Source organism: Semicossyphus pulcher, unplaced genomic scaffold, assembly GCF_022749685.1.
Source record: "Semicossyphus pulcher isolate SPU_LCO1_2020_fin unplaced genomic scaffold, fSemPul1.0.p SCAF_13, whole genome shotgun sequence".
In the NCBI taxonomy this organism is placed as follows: domain Eukaryota; kingdom Metazoa; phylum Chordata; class Actinopteri; order Labriformes; family Labridae; genus Semicossyphus; species Semicossyphus pulcher.
In genome coordinates, this window is record NW_027211637.1 from 7956981 (window position 1) to 7979426 (window position 22446).

Genomic DNA, 22446 nt, shown 5'->3' on the forward strand with positions numbered 1-22446 from the left:
TTGTGATTGCTTCGTGTCTCGGTCTTATTTCTAACAAACAGCAATCCACTGTTATTTTGGCCATACTATTTGGTTTATCAATACTATTTAAATTATACCTGCTACTTTAATTTTTTTGAGTAGTGTACATTTTATCAGACCTCCACAGAAAAAAAAAATTCTGTTATTGGGCATGTCAACCATCTGCTACGAACAGCCTCTTGGCTGTGTTCACTCTAACCCTAGTTAAACCTACCAGGTTTTATGGCACTTGTTTGAACTTATGCAAAACTGCTTTAAAGGTAAAGAAAACCCCCAACAACAAACAAAACAAGGAATCTTTGGGGTTTTGTTGACATTCTTGAAATGTGGCTACTGCCCAAAGTTATCTGATTAGTAGAACTACTATAAAAACTAAAGTAAAACAATGATAAATTTCAACTGTCTTAAATGTCAATGTCAAGATTTGGACAGAACTCAAAAATCAGTTAGAAAGCAATCCAAAAGTTCTCTTTGTCACTAGAACACGAGCCCCGACTCCTCCACATGGAGATCATATTTTTTCACTTTATTAGTTTCAAAATAACCCTTTCCCCACCATTAATAAAAACACAAGACAATAGGTTCTTTATACATCAACCATAAAATGGATTTATTTTACCAGAGGTCCAAACATATTTCCGTGTTGCCCCAGGATGCATAGAAGATGTCAGTGTGTCATAGGAATCCCACTTCCACTACTACAAACCAGTGTTTACAATCTATATGTTCTTTTGCTCAACCATTGGTTTGATAATAAAGCCATATGTAACTTTTTTTCATCTTACACATTATCAAAATGCAACTGTGTAACTGGGACAATACTACAATCTGTAAAGGAAAAAAAGAGGAAAAAAAGCAGTTTAAAAAAATAATTCCATCTTTATTTAAACAAAGGGACAGGTGTAGAGCTGGAGGTGAATTAAGGAGCGTAAGGCTACTGGTATAGGTTGGTTTGGAGAAAGAAAACCCTCAGTGTTTTGTAACATCATAACACTTCTCTCCTCATACAATATATGTGGAGAAAAATGGGAACTAGTACAAAACCACACTGTGAACATGTACTTTTACCTTAAAAAAAAAGAATATTCTTTATGTGGTTCTGGTTTGTGCTGCTGACAAAGAAACAAACTGGGCGTCTGCTGCTGCGTGAATCTGGTGTGGCCCCAGCACCTGATAGTAAACATGGCTGAAGGGCAAAATAAAAGTTAATAAAAAGGAAAGTGGGAAGCAAGTAAATGGAAAATAGAGCTGGGTTCAGTAAACACGTTGGTGACTAAACTGCTCTTCAGAAAGCTGGACTGCTGTTGAGCTTTTGGGTTAAACCATCTACTGCTGTCAGGACTCAAAACCAATCAAATCCACAATTCAACAGCATCTGTCGGCTTTTCAACAGCTCTTAAATATACCCTTCTCCATTCTGGAAGATTTTTAGTTTCCCCCTAATTACTGCCCGTCACAGACCACAGAGGGGGGAAAGGGGAGAGTGGGGGTCTGGGGAGCAGAATGTTATTTTCACTTTAGAAAAACAAAAAATCAGAAATTAGAAGTCCATACATAAGTCTGTGTTTTCTCCTCCCTCAGAAGGGGCAGCAGGTTTCACAGGGCTGAAGTTACTCAGCCACACCACCAGGGGGGGTTGCTGTTACTCTCCCCACTTCACTTTAGTCGCTGGACGATGACAGCGTTGAGGAGGTTGGCCTGCTGCAGCGTCTGGCTCTCGTCCGACAGCTCCTTGTTGGGGAAGGTTGTCATGAGAACAAACTCCCTGGCAGCCATGGTGGGCCGGGCCGCAACCACAAACTGGCGCAGGTCAGACACCCTGAGGGACAGCAACACATGACAGGAAATATGGGTTATATTTACAGTGTACGTGTGTGTTTGTGTGACAGGATGAAATTCCACCATCAGGTGAAACAAGAATAACAACTTACAACAAAAACAAAAAAACCTTGTGTATTCTGAAACTATCAGTGCATTATCTGTTTATTTTCTTATCAATAGCAAACTGCATCAAAATATACAATATAAGTCAGCATGATAACTACCCATATGCTGAGATGTTTAAATATATATATTCTAAGCTATTTCGTGTGTGATTAGACCAGGGGTCTTAAAATGATTGTAGAGCAACACATTTTTATGAACATTGTAACTCCAACTATTCTTTGTTCTATTCGAGGCTTATCAAGCTCAACAGTTTGGAAATACAGTTCCCATAAAGCTTGGGGAATGAAAACAGAAAGTAGATTTTGTAATAAATTTAAGTACAATGTTGCTTTAGAGCAATTCCTCATTTCCACTGCATGATACAGCTCAACACCACTTGTTCGGTTTTCCATAGGACAGTAAATTGTACTTTTTTTGTCGTTGCTTCAGCCAAGGTTCCAAACAAGCTGAGGCTATACTAAAAGAGTGAAGTCAAAACACTGCTGGCCACAAATTGGTCAGAAAGAAGAGCCATGACATCCCAACACAGGACACCTAGCACAACCCCACCAACCACTCGGTAGTTCGGTTGAGCGGTCTGTAGCCGACATCGAATATAGTGAACTGCTGTCATTTTAGGCCTATCTCAGCATAGTTAAAAACTGTAATCATTCACAAATGTACCAATAATACACCGCACAGCATTAAGAAAGAGTAGAATCAACAGTAGACTGTGGAGGACATAACGGTTTGTAATGCCAATGAGACAGGTGAATTAAAACTACGCTCAATATATGCAACCAAAACGTTACCTATTAATGTAGCTTTTTGTGCGTCACTACACAGTGTGTAAAAGTGTAAAGATCTTTGATGTAATGTGTGTATTTGTAGCTGCCGACACTGAAGTTTTAATTGTTCTCACATCTGTGTTGTCCACTTGTGTGATGTTTTATTCTGCTGTTAAAGTGGCCCTTATTTAATTTTTTATTCTTGCCTTAAAGTTCCTGTGAGGAGTTTTTCACTGGTTATAAAACGGTCTGAAATTAATTCTGCAACTCTATATCAGTCCGTGTACCGGTACCGGGCCGTACGTTGTTCAGCACCGGTCCGCGAAACCCAATAGGTGTCTGTGACATTCCAAACATTCGCCACCATCGAATGGGCTGTGTGAAGTGTGCAACCACACAGGCCCTCGCACCTCTGAAGACACTTCAAAAGTCGCCCAATTCAGCTGGAAAAACCGCAGACCTGGCAACCCTGGCTTCGCATCCCATGAAACTTTGATCGAGAAGCCTGATGCCCCTCTAATGCTCTGTGTTTATTAGTGAAATATATGAACTACACAGCATATGGGCATATGACAGCCGGTGGAGACAAAGTTTATACTTTAACTGTGCGCAGAAATACGGACGGATCGCAACGTTATTGATTCAGGTATGCGCAACAAAACACACACAGGTCTGCGTCCTATCTGCTCCTCTTCTGACGGCTGACTCCTCCCTGCGTGGCATGATAACGCTGATAAACTCCGCGTGGATCACCTCCGCGTGGATCACCTCCGGCTCATCTCAGTCACAGCGTGTGAAGACGTATGTTATGCTTTTTTAAGGGTTTTCACGGAAATACGGGAGCGATCACAACGCTATTAAGTCAGGGGCAGACCCTGAGAAACACACAGATCAGTCACTGCGCTACATGATTATAAACTGCTCACTGCTGGATCACATAATTAATTCAGATAGGATCACACTATGGATCATATGGATCACGCCTTCCCTCTCGTCGGCTCGTCCAGTATTAAAAAAACTTGGATGCAGTCTCCTCATTGAAGAAATACAGATACGATCTGTCTGTATTTCTGTGCGTGTGAACGTGATTTATGCACATGCGTGTCGAAAAAGAGGCTCTAAAGAGGAAGGATGTTGTACAGTTATCATTGCTGATCATTGAATGCAGTTGTGGCCTTAAGGGGTTCTTTAATTTAATAGTTAACAGACATGTAGAGTTAATTATTACTATTGAGTAATTTTCCACAGGTTAGCAAACACCTTAGTGTCTAAACAACTTGAGCTAATCAATCACCTGTGGGTAAGGTTAAACCTTTGGACCAGCCTGCCGCCGTCGGCCAGTCGGATCTGAATGTTAGTGACGGGCTGGGAGGAGTCGAGGTTTACAGAGGTGCTGGCCTGGGCCTCATTAGCAACCTGGTCCTGCTGGGAGGTGGCCGGAGCTGTGGTCAACTCCGGAGTGGCACTAGAAAGGAGAGGAGAAAAAAAATATGAGACTTTACCTCATTACTCTGATGAAGTTTCTAACCTTTCTCAAGCACAAAACCCCGGCATCATCAAATATTTAGACCATAGTAGCCCTTCTAATGTATCACTTTTTGTATTGTAATAGTGCAGGCGCTAGTAGAGCAATGAAACAAAACAAAACTACTCAATGTAGCTGGTAATATTTACAGTTAAATATTAATCCCTTGTAAGTTCCTTGATAATAAAGCCTTATTCTTCTCCTGAAGCAAATATTCTAAAATAAATCTGCTATCTAGACTGATGAAAGAAGACCACTGCTTCATAAGTGGAGTGTTGTGGACATTTTAAATCTTTCTTTTAGATATTTTAAGTGCTGTTAAATGCCCTGATTTTACTGTAACAGTAGAGGCAACATTATTCATTAGAAACCATTCACAGTCAACACACAGGCCTAAGGGGATTCCCTTCCAAATAGAACAGGTAGGACTGGTTTACCAGTCTTTATGTAGATTTTGCAGTAAATTCCGCTGCTTCTTTGACCTGGAATATTTTGCTGAGTAGAAACAATCCAGAAACCCTTTTTAAAAAACATCATATATAATGAATCTCACCTTCCTAACTTCATTCCTTCTCCTCCAAAGGCCTTGAAGGCCATCTTGGGTTTGGAGAAGTCTTCGTCCCTATGATCCTCCATGTCTAGGTTGACCTGACCACCTCGAGACCGCTGCCTCAACTCCAAAGGAATCTCCCTGCATGGAGAAAATCAACAGGTGAAAGGGGTGCTATAACATGCTACAAGTGCTCTGAGTAGGTGTCCTTGAAGAAGAAAACAACAAATCACTGAATCACTGAAATTAGCTCAATAACCTTTATACATATTTGCATATAAACATTAAGGACATATTGACTCTGCATTAACCTGTGAGGAACCTTTATTTTAAAAATTAACAGAAGTATCTCACCCTCTTCTGATTGCCTCAAGGAAATTGGCATTGCCAGGATCACTGTAGTTTCTCAGTTCACCATTATCCAGACTGAAGCCCGTCTTCCACAGCTTCAACACCACGTGTACCTAACACATACGCAGAGAAGCAAACACATTATTCATGGGCTTAGAACAAGGTTATTTCTCAATATTAATGTCATTAAATTATAAAATTATTAGTTGAGGAGGTCATCTTTTAACTGAGACTTGCTTGGGGTCTGATATGTACTGGGACTGTTCTGGTACATGGTGCTTGCAGGAATTACCACAGCATTGACATGACTTGTATAGTATATTAAGCTATGCTTACTGCTAGAAAAAACCCCACATTGCTTAAGCATTAAGGTCTGGACTGACTGACATCTTTTCCCTCCGGTTCAGTAATTCAAACTGGAATTTGTGGGGGTGATAGCAGTTCCCTTGTACATTCACTGCCCTAGACACTTAGTACACATAGTAATGCCTGCCACTCTTACACTGACACTCTTACTTAAGAACAAGCTTTATTTAACCTTCAACTTAATATTATGAATAGATCCGGGCATAAATTGCATTACTTCAAGGCAATACCAGCAAATCTAGTTAGCATGTTATACTCATTTGTGGCCTGAAAAGTACACAGGGAAAAAACAGAAACTACCAGAAAAACCTGAAAAAACGTATTATCAAAATATTTAGAGGTCTTGACCATGCACATCCTGTACCAAGGCAGCACAGCACTAAAAAGTTGAGGCACTACCCATAATCAGGGATGTAATTAAACTCATGGAGCAGGAATGCCTCCAGCATTGGAATAATGATAAGGGAGTCTCCGAGAAAAGGATTTCACTTAGGGCATGCATGTCAAATATTTAATGCAACAACAATATCTGAATTTGCTCCAGAACAAACCTGAGCCAGGTTGAGAAAGACAGTCGCTGAGCCCAACAACGCCCCAGCAGAGTGTTACAAAACATTTAAATTCAACGTAAACACAGAGATGCTAATTATTGTTGTGTTTGAGCTCTACTCACATCCTGCTGGCTGTTAGACGCTTGTCTCTCTCCCACCACATAGGCTGACTCCTCCTCAGGTGCTGCACCTAGCCTGTAGCCTCCACCAAGGAAAGCCTAAGTGATTGAGAAGAGACATGAATGAGTGAAACGGATTTTAAAATAGAACAATTAAAAAGGATGATATTGTTCTGATGAGTTTGACTTTACCTTGCCTCTGCTGGGCTCCCCTGGCCCTCTCCCACTCTTGTCCAGAGGCACAGCTCCATGTTCCCTGGCCCCCTTGAACAAATCCTCAACCACTTCATTGGAACTCTTCTTCTTAGGAGGCCCAACGATCTGCTGCCCACTGCGCTCTGATCCCCCAGCAAAAAACCTAGAAGGGTGTGAATTAAGATTATGGTATTAAATTCTTCCAAAATATATATTTTAAAAAACTGCAAAAATAGACACACAACAAAAAAGTTCAGTCTATGTTGAACTGTGCTGGATGGGTTAAACAACAGAATCACAATTACAATAAATTCATTTTAAAGTATGTCAGAGTTATGACTGTCTCGGTGCAAGAAGAGACATTTCATCAACTTGCATAATTTTAAATTTTTTGAGGTTCTCACAAAACACTAAACAAGCTTCAGTCATAGTGCTGGCATTTAAAGCATCAAAAATGTGAAAAGGAGAGGACAGGGAGACTGTGAAGTAGACTGAGAACAGGGATAAAAACAGCAATTACTTACTCACCAGTGTCCTCTGCGTTCTTTCTTTTGGCATTCTGATTTGTAACCATGGCTTGTAACAGCAGTCACATTTTGAATTTTAGGTTCTTATTTTCTGTCAGAATTTTTCTGAAGGCTTTCTTTGCTAACTGAAGGTGTAAATCAGCCGCTGGTGTGGGTGTCTCACACTAAAAACTAAACAACATTTTTGATTGACAACCAGAGATTTTACCACGTTACTCACACTTGTCACTCATCAGAGTATGCTCAAATTTGCAGAGTAAACAGGCCTGAAGTCAAGCGAGTTTAACCTATCCTTACCTTATCTTGGTACTCAATTTATACGGCTGCTTTCAGGGCTGCTAGTTCTATTTATTTACATTATTTTGACTGAAACTGTTTTAAATCTGCCTTAGATTGTTAAATGTTCCACAGTTTGGAAAGTGTCAGGTTCTGACTATAAAGAATAGTTTAAACCAGAATTAACCGTTTCGTTTCTCCAACTTTGACTCAGAAGCAAAAATCAGCCTTCAAATATGAAAGTAATCATGATTTTAAATTAATTGTGAAATCTATTGTTATTAACCAATGTATAGATTTAAATCAGGTTGCATTGATATTATCACTAAGCTCTAAAGACTGCACGTTGTTGCAGTTCTGCCAGGTGTCCAGGTAGCCCCACATGTGTAACATGTTCCAAATGTAAACGCAGCACAGTTTGAGATGTCAGGAAAAGCAATATGAACTTTTGCCCCATGTCAAACATTTCATAAGCAGTTAAGTTACTCTGCTTACTGTCTGTCTTACACCTGGCAGGAGGAAAGCTACAAAAAGAATAATTGACTCAATGTAACAGTTAATGTTCTTTAGGTCATTGGATCAATGGCAGTAAAAAAAAAAAGAATAAAAATATGGGAATACAGTCCCCTCAACAACCAGTCCACTGCACTGCCACAGCAGCAGAATCTGTTGATGCTGCAGAAAAGCTCGACAGCTCTCAGTGAACGAGGCAAGACCAAAAATAGTTTGGTGCATTGTGGAATCACCTCATAGGTGTGACCGTACCATCCAAACACTGTGAGGATGTACAGCTCACAGAAACAGCCAGTCAACAAGTCTCAAACAACTGTCATCACTATTTACAAGGATGAAGAGACCTCAAAGGACTACTGTCGCACACAATTACACAATCAACTGGGCAGTTACTACTTTTATTAACTTGTTCTATTAACGTGTTCTAGTTTATCACTCAGAAGTGCCTTTTAGCAAGACAACTAACCTCTATCAGGCCTGTGGTCAATTTTTTTTACACTCATCTAACCCTGTGAGATCTTTGATCCCGTTCAGTGATCAGTTGAATCATAGAAGATCGGCAGATCACTGCAGGAACAGTGACACAGTTGCATAAGATAAATAAACAGACAAGACTGAAAATCAAACTTACCTTTGGCCTTCCTCCTCATCGCTCTCCTCCTCTGCCTCATGTATCAGATCTCTGAAGGACGTCACTCTGGGCTGAGTGCTGATGATAAACACAAAATATGAAGGGTTGATGCACTGAATTATATGTTACAAGACTATATTGATGGTGAACAATGAGCCTAAAGTGTCTTTAAAGTTAGTCAAATATATAATTATGGCCCAGGCTAAACTGAACTGTTGGACATTGGAAAGACAAATAAACAGCTGATAAAAGTGCCAATAAATAAAAGTGCTGTATTAAATTAAAGCAGTAACAGGTAGGGGTGGCTCGATCCCTAGTCACAATATGGGAATACATGGATTTTGCATTACAGTCACTACTGAGAGAAACACATAGGCTTTGGTTTTAGCACACACATAGCTTACGTACTTGCTCAAACCTACAATCATTATTTAGTTCGTACTTAGTTATTATTCTATGAGTCACTGAGGACTGTTCGGGCTGTGGCTAAAGCAACATTTAGCTTTTACTGTAACTAATGAAGCTGGCTGCCATTATTCTTGCTTACTGTTATTTTGGTTATGGAAGTTTCTACTATCATCACTATTTATTTTGCCAGGAGTAGCTGGTGGTTGCTTTGTAACTCTATCCCTTACATAGCCTACTATAGGCTGCTCATCTTAAGTAACTCTTAAGACACAAACTTGAAAAACTTGAAGTTTCACAGGGCTGTACTGTGTGCAAAAACTGACGACACAATCCAAAAACGAATGCTCACGGTCTTGCTTTGTCATTCACACAGCCCTACAGCTTTCATGCGCTGCAGGTTTAGCCAATAAAATACCTTAGATTACATGGTGGCACATAGCCAAAGATAGTTTTAGAAAATATGGACTCTAGCTGGGTTGATGAGACAAGGATGGAAAGCGAGCACTTTGCTACAGTTGCCAGCCGTGGATAATGGTAACATTTGGGCTCCACCCTTCAAAAGGGGGTTATTGAAATGCATTACCAGTGCAACAGTAGACACTTCTAAGCATCAACCCTACCTTTATTACCAACTGTGAATCTATGCCATTATATTTACTAATTCACCTTCATTATTCATCAACATTCGCATTTGGAGCTTTTTCATATATATTTTGCGTCTTGAGGCAAGTTTCCTTATATTTCAAATTGAACAAAATAGATAATTAAGTTTTAAACTGTGACATATTTGACAGAACGTAAACATTACCTTGGCCCTGCGGACCGGGACACTGACGAGCCTCCCTCAGGTTGGGGAAGCGTCACTATGTCGTCATCGGCTCCATCCTCAAAGAAGCTGGCAAGTGCAAGCTGAGGGGAGGGAAAAAATAGTCAAGGACAATGTCACAACAAAATCCTGACACAGAGCCTATATAAGTATTTTAATGTCCAACAAGTGTCATGTGTTACTGGTGACCTTTCAAGCAATAGCTCGTCTAATACATGCCTATACTAGATAACACTGATCTATGTTCAGTGTTGCCAGATTGGGCAGGTTTCCGACAGCTTGTTTGGTGTCTGCTGGGGTTTTGAACACCAAACAAGTTGTCATTTTATGGTCAGAAACAAAGATTTCGTTGTTTCCACTCACTTATTGTTTACCCATTTGATTGACATGAGTTGTATTTCATTGTATGAATAAGGGGGGACCTTTGACATCATTTTCATGACATGTTAATTTATTTATTTATCATTTTTATTTATTTATGTTTAATTTTGGCAGTTTCATTCGTCCATGATACTACAAATAGGTTGAATTTTGGTGTTGGTCTGTTGCTCACATTTAATGGCAGTATTTGATCACTTTATTGTGGTTTTGCCATGACGCCAGGGGTGCATTTAGCAATTTGTGTATTTGGTTGTCTAAGTGCACTCATTTTGGGTTGTGATAGCATATGTATGTATGTATGTGTCTTTGGTATGTGTCTTTGATATGCAGATTTGCATGCTTATGCTCTATTGCATTTTCAATAGTTTTACGGTTTTACATGGGTCTCTGGCAAGGTTATGATCTGGGCTGGTTTTATTGAATTGGGTTAGTTTTGAGTTGTAATTGGGCTGGAAGCTGTCGGTCTGATCTGGCAACACTGATCTGTGTTCTGAATGTTCTGATGGAGTTCAAAACCTGTCTCGAGCACAAAACCCCAGCATGTACACAGATTTAGACCGTAGAAGCCCTTCTAATGTATCACTTTTATTTTCTTGTATTGTAATAGTGTATGCGCTAGAAGAGTAATGAAACAAAACATCATTACACTTTCATTTTCTTTATGTCCTACACAAAGGGAATAACAACCAACTGACTAATGTAGCTAATGCTGACCATTCAACGGGCCAACTGGCACAGCAGCATTACCAGCTACTCAATGATGTTTGCTGGATTATGAAGCTAGCTTTACATCGTTAGCAGTAGCTAACACTAGCTAGCACGGCTCAATGGACCTACGGAAGACTAACATTAGCGTTAGCCAAAACTTAATGTCTTAATGGCTTTGTATTGAGACAATAGGATTCGACTCTCTCTCTTAACCGTAGCTGTGTCAGTCAGAAGTGTACAACAGACTTGCTGTTGGTGACAAAAAGTGGCCAGGCCATTGTCAAAGAGTGACTTGCACAAATTACCGGCAACACAGGCTAACGTTAGCCGGCAAGCTATCCGGTTGACACATGACATGACACCCGTTTTTTCCTGATTTCCCGTCGTACAGTCCACCGCAACTGTAAGAAAAAACACAGAAAAGACGTACCTGCAAATTCCAGCCGGCGGACTCCAGGAAAAACCGGGCCCTCTCCTCATCCACATCAGTAACGGCGACGAATTCCCTCACAGACTCCACAGACTCTTCTTGGCTCGCCATTTTGATTTGCTCCTTCAACAACTCGTCCGCCTCCACCTGAGGAAACAAGCAACAGATGATAGTTCCTATCTGGTTTCAACCAGGAAACAGAAACAAATATACTTATTTAATATGGATATGTTTATCAACGTTTTTCTGCTTTAATTTAAATTAATATAGGTCTCTCCATTGTCTATTTTTTAAATTCTGAAATGATTTGCTGCACTGTAAGTATTGCTGTGACCACTAGGTGGAAACATATCCACAGGTTACACAAAGCTTAACTGGCTCATAAGCATTGTCTTGAACATAGGTTTGAAACAAAGGTCTCAAGCATCGACCCAGGGATTATAGAGGAAAACGTGCCAGTATGACCTTTTAAATCACTTCTTAAAACTCATGCATTTTAATTTCTAGGTTATTCCATCAGCAAATATGCTATGCTGTTTAAAGACATTATTCAGATATTATCTCATCTTCTCTCATTAATCTGATTCCACCCATGATACCAAGATATGACACCTCAGTGTGAGACCACAATTCTTCTAAAACAACAATCCGATTCTAATCAGCATGTTATCACACTTGCAAAACCACCGTGAAACACGTGCAGATTGAAGTGTGTGTGTGACTTCACCTTTGACAAATCAGTTCCAGTAAACAGGAGCTGTTCTAAGTGTGATATGCAGATGGAGAGATTATTCCCACGGGAGATACCTTTGTACCCTTGCTGAGGTGTCTGATAGCAGGTTCGGTCAGATGGCACAAAGTAAGAAGACAGAATTGGAGCATCTTAATTGTTTCTGGTGGGAAAGAGCTGATGAGGTTTGCCTGAAATCGCTGTAAGTTGTTTGATCTCGCAGGCTAATTAATCTGTTGAAAAGTGAGAAAACCGTGTTGTCACCACACCTCATGAAGCACCACCTCCCCTCAGGTGTAAACAAAGAACAAGATATGAAAAACAGAAAATACAGTGCAATACATAGAAGATGTTAAATCTTATATTGTTTCCCCCTTGGATGTTTTTACCTTCAGGGTCTGTACGATGAGGCAACAGCACCCACATACAGGGCAAGAGAGGAAGAGACAAAGAAGGCAATAGCCAGAAGGGAGTGATGTTTAAACATACAGACTGAAGCATTAAAAGCAACAAAAATGTGGGAGAAATTTAAAAAAGAAGGATGAAAAATAAAGCACTTATGGAAACTGTTCCAACCAGAAATGTGCAACTTCATCCTGTCACATACCAATACTAAAAGTTACAGTATGTCAGCCATAACCCAACAAATGGTTTAACAGCTGTCAATTTCTCCTCAGGAAACCCTTAAAGGATGTGTGTGTCGATATAACACACAGTACGTGTTTTATCTTTCCATAAGGCATGAGGTTAAACGTCAAAACACAAACAGGCGGTACAGACATTGCCAGGAACTTATTCAATGAACCTGATGGAAAGAAAAGTGAAAGTATAGGAATGTGATTAAATTTAATCACCGGGTGACGTAGAGAGATTTTTTTTTACTGCCTGAACTTATTTTTTAAAGCCTGTAGCATACTTATCAGTCTGAATATGTTTGATTTTTAGCTTATTAGCTTGTCTAACCTTTAACCCTAAAAGTAAGGAGGAGCAGCTAGTCATGTGCTGTCTACTTATTTACCAGTCAAGCCATGTTTGTTTAACTCTACCTAAACCCAAATCTACAAAGGTCCAGTTGTGGGTTAACTGGTAATTACTACCAGGAACAATTCCGAGCAACCAGTAAATTGTTTTGAGATGCTAACTAATTTCAAGGCCCCATATCACCAGACATTTAGATTTTCATTGTAGGAGAAGCACATAGGAGAAGCATACTAACTTCCTAATGACATTAAAGTTGGCTCAATGGTTCAATTCTGCAATAGGAATCAGCGCAGCACCTGATTGAGGTGGCCTCGTTTCTGTCAGAGCCTGTTGACATTTTCTTAACCATGAACTGGCTTTAAACACCGCCGTATCCTGTACTGTGTTCTGTTTTAATGTTTACTTCATGTCTTCAGTTTTGTAGATATCTACTGTGTTTGCATTTTTTAACCTTTCTTGCTTTCTCTCCACTGTTTTTGTCTCTTTTCTTTTTTTCCCTCTGTAAACAAGCAGACGTGAAATTTACTGGACTTCTTTCGGTGGATTGATATGATTGCAGTTTGTACTCCAGATTGTGTGTTTAGAGCTGCACCCCTAGCAACGATCTGTTTTATATAGCAAAGGTCTGTTATCGAGAAATAACGGAATGCCGTCATTAAGCAAATGTCAAAGTCAAGTATTTAAAACAGCCGTGTGATAATCTATATTAAGTGTCCAGTGTGCCAGGAGCCCACAGGAAATCTTGTTAACCATCTTTTGAATGTCGTACAACCGTGTTTTTTGGTCATTAAAAATATCTGGCTTGCTGCTGATTGGTTGACTGAATGTGCTGCTGCTAATCCACACCGAGTGAACTCTAAAAAATTCTAAATTCTAAAAACACAAGCCATTGCGAGCAAAAAGAGAGTGCATTTCCAGAGAAGAATAAATTAAACTTTCTTCACAGGAGAGGAAATAAGGTTAACGGAAACAAAAGGCCTTCAGAGCGTCTTATTCATCTCCAATGGTCACTACAATGCAGCTTTTGTACTTTAAAGTTTTTGTACTAATTAAACCAACAAGGTATAATGTGTTCATTAACAGAAACTAGTTACATATAACTGAGTTACATAATTAAATAGGACAACAAATTTAATTTCAGTCAGTTACAGTTATCCAGAAAAAAGCTACCTAAATTATTAATATGTTCATTCTGTTGCTTTGCATCGTTTGTTACTACCTACCAGACTGTAGTGCAAACAAAAGGAAAAAGATTACTTCCTAAATTGTCAAAACGTTCCTTTAAAATAGGACTAAAGTCAAATCATACATTTTAACTTTACCTTTAACTCTAGTACCTCATGCTTATGTCTATTTGAAAAACCAAATCTAATCTGTTTTGAAACCTAAGAACAGAGGGGCACATCTTGCAAGAGTGTTCACATTATCTGACCTCTTGCACTCTTGCCCATTCAAAACAACACGCTCCCGCTCTAGGCCCTTATTTAATCTTGAGCAACCTGCAGGAGGTCAACAACCAGCAGAGCATCATGAATGTCAGGAGGAATGACAGCTCATACAACTGAAGCTGTTGGAGGAGGTTGATTAGGACAAGCAGCCATAAACCCATGAGACCACAGAATCTCCTTCCACCTCCACCTCCACCTCCCCCACCCCTCTAAATTACATACACACAAGTTGTAAAATTACCTTGCTCTTCTTTCCTCCCCAGGCGACACCGTGTTGTACAGAGAACCACAGCATTGTTTATGACTCCCGACAGCCCGCTCATTGCTTATCAGTCTTAGGAAAGCACCTAAACTTTTGACCTTGGGGCATAAAACTTAAGACTATAGGAAGCCAAGGGAAGTGAGGGAGTGTATGAGCCTTGTTAAAATAAGACAATTTTATTGATAAAATAAACTGTTTGGAGTTTTGTTTTGATCTAAGCATCAGCCTCTCCATCTAGTTGAACTTGAAGAAAACATTTACTTTGTATGCTAAAGGTTGTTACCTACATTAAGTTCTTTGTTGCTAGACCTAAATATCCAACTACACTTCCTATAATCTTGTTATCGTCTTGTTTTGTTCCTCCTCCCCCTGCTGCAGGAGTGTCAAGTAGAACAATATATCTCCCTCGCCTCCAGGCAGGCGGTAGCTAATAGTGACAATGCTGTCTGAGGGGGTCAAGGCCTTGTGTTAATTTAACTACCATGCTAAAGGTCAACCGTGTCAGTAACCATTGGTTCTTTAGAGAGGAGTACTTTAACAAGACTACACATGATGTATGGGCAGCACACATGGGTGATGGTGAGCTTTATGTTTAATAGAAAAACATGTTTGGCTATAACTCCTTGTCCAATTGGTTACACATTCCTATCACAAGTCGTTAAATACTAAAACGCTTTGTCAATTGTCTTTGGTGTCTCATAGAGGTGCACAGGGTTGCGTCTATTGTGTATAACACAGATGCACATAGTAGCATTCGTTTACTTGCTGTCTCACATGTGGTTAATGCAAAACAGCTACTTGGTCAGGTTAAGGTAAAAAACCCACATGGTTGAGGTTAAAACTGGTTAAAACAATAACCTAAAGTGTCCTTTTGGTTTCGTGTGGGATTCCAACCCCATCGATTGACCCAGGGCTGCATGGTGGTGCAGTGGTTAACGCTGTCACCAGCTAGAAGGCAAAGACATGCCCATAGGTGTGAATGTGAGCGTGAAAGGTTATCTATCTCTATAGCCCCTTTTACACTGCCAGTTCATGGTGGGATTATTACGCCTCTGTTAGATTTTGTCTTCTAGGTAAAGCGCATGGAGGCTACATGGTGGGGTGAAGTCATTCCGCCTCTGAGCCAGCATGGGAGCTAGTAACAGAGGCGTAAAAGAGCCACACAACGGCAGAATGCTGTGTAGAAACACACAGTGGGGCGGCTTTACGCCGGCGTTGCTTGGTCTCAATGTAAAATGGCAAAGGCAGCTTCGTTATTGCGCTGTGGTGGAACCACAATGCAAAAAGGGCTTATGTGTCAGCCCTTTGATTGACTGGCGATCAGTCCAGGGTGTACCCCGCCCCCCCACGACCTTGAAAAGGATATGCGGTATAGATAATGTATTGATGGATGGATGATTGGCCCATCCATCGCCCTGAATGGCCACCCCACCAAGTGGAATTTTGCTTTGTTTCTATCACAGAGTGGTTTCTTTGAGCATCTTATATTGCCTATTGAATTAACATTTGAGTGAGTAAAAAATCTGGTGCTTGTCATGCAGGTGTTAAAGGGAACCTTGGCATCTGTATAAGATTCTGAGGGCCATGACAAAGCGTCAGAATTTGAAGACTTGGCTAAACATGTCATGTAGTGTTGAGTTTGATTTTCCTTGCATCATAGTAGAGCATGTTATTCTGTTATGATCTCTTTGTCACAAACGGCCAGAGGAATTTTGTGCTATGATACTCAGTCTGCTTGTATCAATGTCATCACCAATGGTGGTTTAGTCTGTTGAAACCACCTGTGCATTCACAGCGCCACAGTGGTATTTCCCTTTGGGTAAACTTCTAAGACCACCAGACAGACACCATCATAGAAGTCCAGGTGGAGTCAGCTGCAACAATGGCTGCCCTGAGGGGGGCTTTGTTCCCACCCATCAACGGCCTCACCATAATTACATCTCAGACCGATTTCTTAGGATCTGACTGACATAATACCACTGGGACCTACCTTACATCATTCTGTAATGTGAAGAACATGTGGAAAGTAATTAAGTATAAGTGAGATAGGGGCCCTGGAAGAGGCACTTCTGGTGGTTTTCCATTTGTGAGATACTATAGACCAATACGTTCTGCAGTAGTACAAGTACTGTTATCATACAAAGCTGTGACAGATTAGAAACAAGATGAAAGAACCAAATAGCAGCAGTTCATGATTATCTATCGAGTAAAAGGAATTCCTGAAGCATATACAGATATATACACATTACTAAATGAGCCTTCGCTTTATGCATGACTTCAAAATTGGAGGACATCTTCACACATTAATGGAATAACATAAAACCAAGGGCAGGAAGGCATATTGGCTCACCTGCATCCTCCTGCAAGTGCAAGCAACAAACAAAACTGGGACTCACTCTTGCTCCAGTCTACTTCTAGGCTCTGCCGATGGCAATGTCAGTTAGTTGGTCAGTTTATTACTTTGGTCCAGGCTGACATACCGCAACAACTATTGGATCAATTGAAATACATGGGGGCATGAGTAGTTGTAAAATCTTAGGGTAAACCCCTAACATTCATGTAGCACAATTATCAGGTCAAAGCTTTAATTTGTCTAATACTTTATTTTATGGTTAAATATTTTCAAAAGTAATAACATGTCCATCAGCTGGTTCAGATGGTTTGGTGGTGATTAGAAAATATCATCATGCTAACATTGAACATTACCTGCTAATCTCCAGCATGTTTACCTTGCCTTTGTACCCATGCTAGCATGCTAATGCTGGCATTTATTTCAAAGCACCACTGTGCCCTAGGGCAGTGGTTCCCAAACCGGGGGCTGTCCCCTGCACTGCACTGAGATTGTCAAGATTTGAGATTTGAGAAATAAAATCATTAAAAATGCAGTTACTTGATAATCAAAAGTCAACTATTAAAAAATATATTGTTTTGGTCTCATTCAAATATAGTTGTTAATTTTTGCCAATTAAGATTTGGAGTGAATCAATTTATTGTCTTGGTGTACGCGTGCGGGTAAGGAGGGGTTAAAGAAACAAAAAAGGTTGGGAACCACTGCCCTGGTGGGAGCTGGGGATCAAACCACCAACCTTCTGATTTCAAGACTACCCTCTCTACCACTGAGACTCAGCTGCCCCAGTTCATTACTGGTTTGCAGTAGATGCCTTTTGGCTTTGAGTGTCTTTGAATTTAAATAATTATCAAAACCTGATTTTTCTGGTCTTCAACTTTACTGTTTTGGGTCACTTTCTTCTTTGTTGTTTGCAGACGCAGCTTGTGTTTTTTTTCAGAGAAGAAGCCCTTAAAGCTTTTGCCCCACAAGTGAGCAAAAACTGGTGCTCTCGCTGTTAAGACACGTTGGGGTTGGTGGAGAACAAAACAGAGGTGAAAAATAAGTGAATATCACAAACACAACTCCAAATGACATCTAATGCTACTTTGTACTGTATGTTAGATCTCCTTGTTGATAATGGTTTGCTGACATGTCGGCCATGTCCACTTTAAAGGTGCCCCAGAGTTCTCAAATAATAGCCTATACAGTCTTAAGAACAGCTCTTTTGTCTGTGCGAAAACTTTTCACCTCTGTCAAAGTCTCACAGAGACACAACCCAGCGCTGCTGTAGGTAAATTATATCTACATTCTCTATCATCGCTGAGTTTTCCCTTGAGTTACACAGGGCAGGGCGGATATCCAGACATTATGATAATGTTTTCTCTGTATTTGCTTTAGCCCATGATGCTGTTGAATCTGGGGAAAAGAAACAGTCTGATATCAACAGGGAGGAGGAAAGAGGAAGGGGCTTTTTATCTCTGTAGCCATTATACTGTTTAGCTAGCCATTAGTTTGGCCTTTATCTCATGGTGCTTCTCTGCACGTGCACACACTTGATAACTGTCTGTCTGCCTGTCTCTCTTCAAAAAACAAAATCAGAGCCAGCTTCATTTTCTGTCTCCATGGCAGCAGGCACTCATCTGATACAGTTGGCAGAACCGGGTCTGTGGGGACCAGACAGAAGCCACTGACCTACATATGACGAGTGAATCCACTGTAAATCACTTTGGATTATATGGTCCACACATTGTAGCAGATCTTAGAGTATATAGATCATGAAATAGAAGCAGAGAGGTTGCTCTGATATTGGCTGCAGGCACTACAAGGCTGTGAATGGGGCAATTGAAACGGATCCAATCCATTCTCTTATTACCCCAGAAGGTAGCCCCTGCCAGAGAGAGATTTACTACAGCCACCGTGCTGCCTCCCCTTCCCTGTTCATCTCCTACCCGCTTCCTTTACTTTCACACCTTTGCCTATCCCTTTTTTTTTCTCTACATGTTCTCTTTTGAGGCTATTTCCACACTAACACATAATCACTTTTAAATTTGAAACAATTTCTACTCAGACAAGCGTTTCAGCAGCATCATGAAATAATCTCTACCAAGCCTGCACGCCTAAAAACCCATATTATGTGACCAATCAGGTACACTGTGAGTAGTTTAGGTACGGGAAATGCTACAAACCCAGCTGTAATGGAGAAAAGTAAGCCCACTGACGCCTTTGTTTGGACCAATGACGGAGTGGAACCATTGATCTGTAAATAACATGGTTTTAACATGTCCCAATCAAGTGATCTTGGATGTCTGTGCCACAGTTTCAAATATATAATAAATTAGTCGATGCACAACATCAAGTTTTTAAAATGAATCACCTTAGAAGGAGTTTAAAAATGTCCATTTAGGGACCTAAAACTGTTCGTGTTAAATATTTGTTTTAACCCATGTACCTCTCCATATCCCAGTGTCACAAGCCCACCACTCCCTCATTGTTGGGGGACACTCGCTGACACAACTGAGGACATTTTTAATTAAACCCACAATGATTTAAAGCTGACAGAACAGCTGCAGCTAGCTATTGTGCAGCTAGTAATATATGCAGAGTAACACAAATGTAGTAGATAGAATACAAAGTAAATTAAAGTCAATTTATGTTTTGGTACAAATATTTCAATCAAATGGGTTTATGTGCCAAAAAATCTTCTGTTAAAAGTAGTTTAGAACCTGACATGTCATATTTCATACTTCATAACATCTGACACAATGTGTTTTAATCATTTTATTCTTTCATTTATATATTTTAATGTTAATGATACGCAACATGAGACATAAACAAATGGAATACACGTAAAGACAAAAGAAAGAAGACATTTACATTTTGTCAAACATGAGCGGCACTACAGTTCCTTTCGTAGATGTATAACACATACAAATACATATACTTTACTTTAGATAAGTACATATTGACATTAATGTGCTTTTTTTGTAGGCAAAATGCAGTATAGTCGTGGAACAGACAACAATGGAACAGTGACGATAAAGATTTTCTGTGAATAATGTCTTCCTTTTACATTTCTCTATCATCTTCAAATTAATTCTGGGGCCCCATTTCAACGAGAATACACAAGACTGACACCCACATCATCACCCGTCCTACGGCGAGCTCTCCAGGTGTGTTTATATAGAGAGGTTGATCACCCAGAAGGACACAGTGGCAGTTAACGGCTCCACTCTCTCTCTGCTCCATAACGTCAACCAGCTGTCTGATTGTCTCCTGAATCATGAGGAGGGGGAGGTGCAGGTGCCAGATCTGCTGGAGAAGAGACTGTAGTATACACAGGGCACTCTTTTCTCTTTTTCTTCCTTAAGGAGAAAAACATATTAAGTTATAGTGAAATTTCTAACAACTTCAGTATATATATAATACACTATTAACTGCTGAATAACCTGTTAATTAGTGAGATTAAGAGGTGCGGGAAGGACAAAGCCAGGCTATCTGTTTCCCTTTGTTTCCTGTCTTTGTGCTAAGCTAAGCTAACCCAATGCTGGTGTTAGCTGAATTCATAGAGACAGATATAAAAGTGGTATAAAACGACTCTCAGCAAGAAAGCTTATGCATAATAAATAATCAATGAGTGTAACTTCACTGCGGGGAACCAAAGGCTTTCCAGCATGTATAGACTAAAGTTATTGAGCAGAGGAAAAAAATAATTCTTGCTTTGTAGTCATGTTGGTGTCACATTTTTCCAAGACCAAAGTAATTGGATATAATTGCACAAATTTAGTCATGCTTATTCTAAAGGAGTAATTTGCATATTTCATGTTTTACTGTGTATACTTATATACTTGTGCTTTTGTGCAGACAGTTGTGAGCAAAAGCCAACATGTGTCCATTAAAATAAAAAAACCCTCATGCATGCACACTTGAATTAAAACACAGTCATCAACCCTTTCTGTGCAAGCCATCAGTATACACTGTTTAGAGTAATACCACATGACCTCCCGCTAAATGCCCCCCGGACAATCCCCCCTCTGCAGCTTTGCAGCATGGTTATTGATGATGATGGAGAGAGACCAGGGTCACCATGCACTGATCGTGGCTGATGAATATGGGACCTCATCTGGCCGTGTTTAGGTGCCTGTGCCATGCCTGCGAGGACACTGCCCCAGATCTCAGCTGACATTTGGCAGCCTTTAGTGTCTGTGTGTCTGAGTTAGTGTACAGTAGGATTGTCTGGTGGGGGAGGGGCTGCTGACTCTGGTCTGTGGTGAATATGAATGTGTTTCTTTTTCATGACATGAGCCCATTTGGATGTATCCTAACTCGCTCCCACAAAATGCCTTTCATGATCTGACAGCATTTATACGTTTGGCTTTATTTTTGTTTTTTTTCACCATGTCAGAAGCTGTATGTTAACTTATGACTGGGACGAGGAGTCTGAGTAAAATATTGATTGGTCTCATAGAAACTAGGCCCTTCCAAACATAACACAGAAGCTCGCAAGCGTCTTCTTTTCATCAGAATTAGAGATTCTCTTTTCATCTTCCCAGTTTTTGTTGGCGGGGGAGGGGAGTATTTAAATTTCTGGTTCAGTCATCACGCTTCAAAAAGACTTAGTTTCCTCCTCTGTGCATGCGCTTATGTAAGGCGCTGACATTGTGTTGTTGCAGAAATGGAAGAGAGACAAAGAGAAGGAGAGATGGAGACATAAAGCAATGAGTTGGAAAGAGCATAAACCTGCAATCCAGCTGTATCATGGGAAGTGTAGGACCCAGCGTTTGACCCATACTAGGGACTGTCTCAGCCTGCATATATCTGCTGCATAGATTTTGACCCATTTTTTTGATTTTGAGTCTCTCCGCTTAGTGGAAGTGCAGCATGAAAACACTTGAATTGTTAAATGTCCCACCCAAAATAGTGATGCTTTATGTCAGGTTGATAAGGTTGCTGGAGGATTGGATTGCTGGAATAATTGCTTTCCTCCGTGTACGCAGGATTAAATGCAGAATTGGGGCTGCGGATAGCTCAGTTGGGAGAGCGTGCACCCCATATACAGAGGCTGAGTCTTCAGTGTTGGGCCCCGGGTTAGACTCCTGCCCTCGGCCCTTTGATGCATGTAATCTCTTTCCCATATTTCCTGTCTGTGTCCTGTCTCCTGTCTGTCTAAAACTACATTTAGAGATTAACTTCTGCAAGAAACGGATGAACCGGTTTGTTGTCTTCTGGAAGAAGGCTAACATGATTGAGAAAGCACACGTTGTGACTGAATAGACCCAATCAGCAGTGAATGGAAATGTCTGCTTCATCAAGTCTTTGTTCCATTCAGGGAAGGCTAAAATGCAGCCTCTGAGTTTTCAAACTAAACACAGGATCAGAAATTGACACTAGATGTAAACATATGCGAAAGTGTTTTAAACTTATGATGTTTCTGTTCTGAGACTCATTAACGTGTCCCCATTACTCAAGGTGTGAACTCCCATGGATCCAGCTATCAGCTACCATTAGTCAATGTGGCAAATAATCTAAAGCAGGAGATATACTTGCTTTTAACTACACGTTTGCTTGTGCATGATAGCTGCCAGTCGTTCCCTGTGTCTGTTTGGA

At 40.3% G+C, this 22446-nt stretch overlaps 1 protein-coding gene across 1 annotated transcript; it reads right to left on the reverse strand.

Annotated features, from left to right (window-relative positions):
- Positions 1-613: 613 nt before the first annotated feature.
- nsfl1c (NSFL1 (p97) cofactor (p47)) lies at positions 614-11233 on the reverse strand. Its single transcript, XM_069660073.1, has 9 exons — positions 11093-11233; positions 9556-9656; positions 8340-8417; positions 6390-6555; positions 6201-6296; positions 5165-5274; positions 4814-4951; positions 4030-4200; positions 614-1840 (listed from the first exon to the last, which is right to left on the reverse strand). The coding sequence occupies exons 1-9, from the start codon at positions 11201-11203 to the stop codon at positions 1678-1680; spliced, it is 1134 nt and encodes a 377-aa protein (XP_069516174.1). The 5' UTR covers positions 11204-11233; the 3' UTR covers positions 614-1677.
- Between the last annotated feature and the right edge of the window lie 11213 nt (positions 11234-22446).

Bases quoted from the DNA above. Each gene is read 5' to 3' on its own strand.
- nsfl1c (XM_069660073.1), bottom strand. From the start codon at position 11,203: ATGGCGAGCCAAGAAGAGTCTGTGGAGTCTGTGAGGGAATTCGTCGCC. The intron at 6,297-6,389 runs GTAAAGTCAAAC...TCAATCACTTAG, and splicing joins GGGAGCCCAGCAGAGGCAAG to GCTTTCCTTGGTGGAGGCTA. The intron at 1,841-4,029 runs GTGATTGATTAG...GCTGTCCCTCAG, and splicing joins AGGTTTAACCTTACCCACAG to GGTGTCTGACCTGCGCCAGT.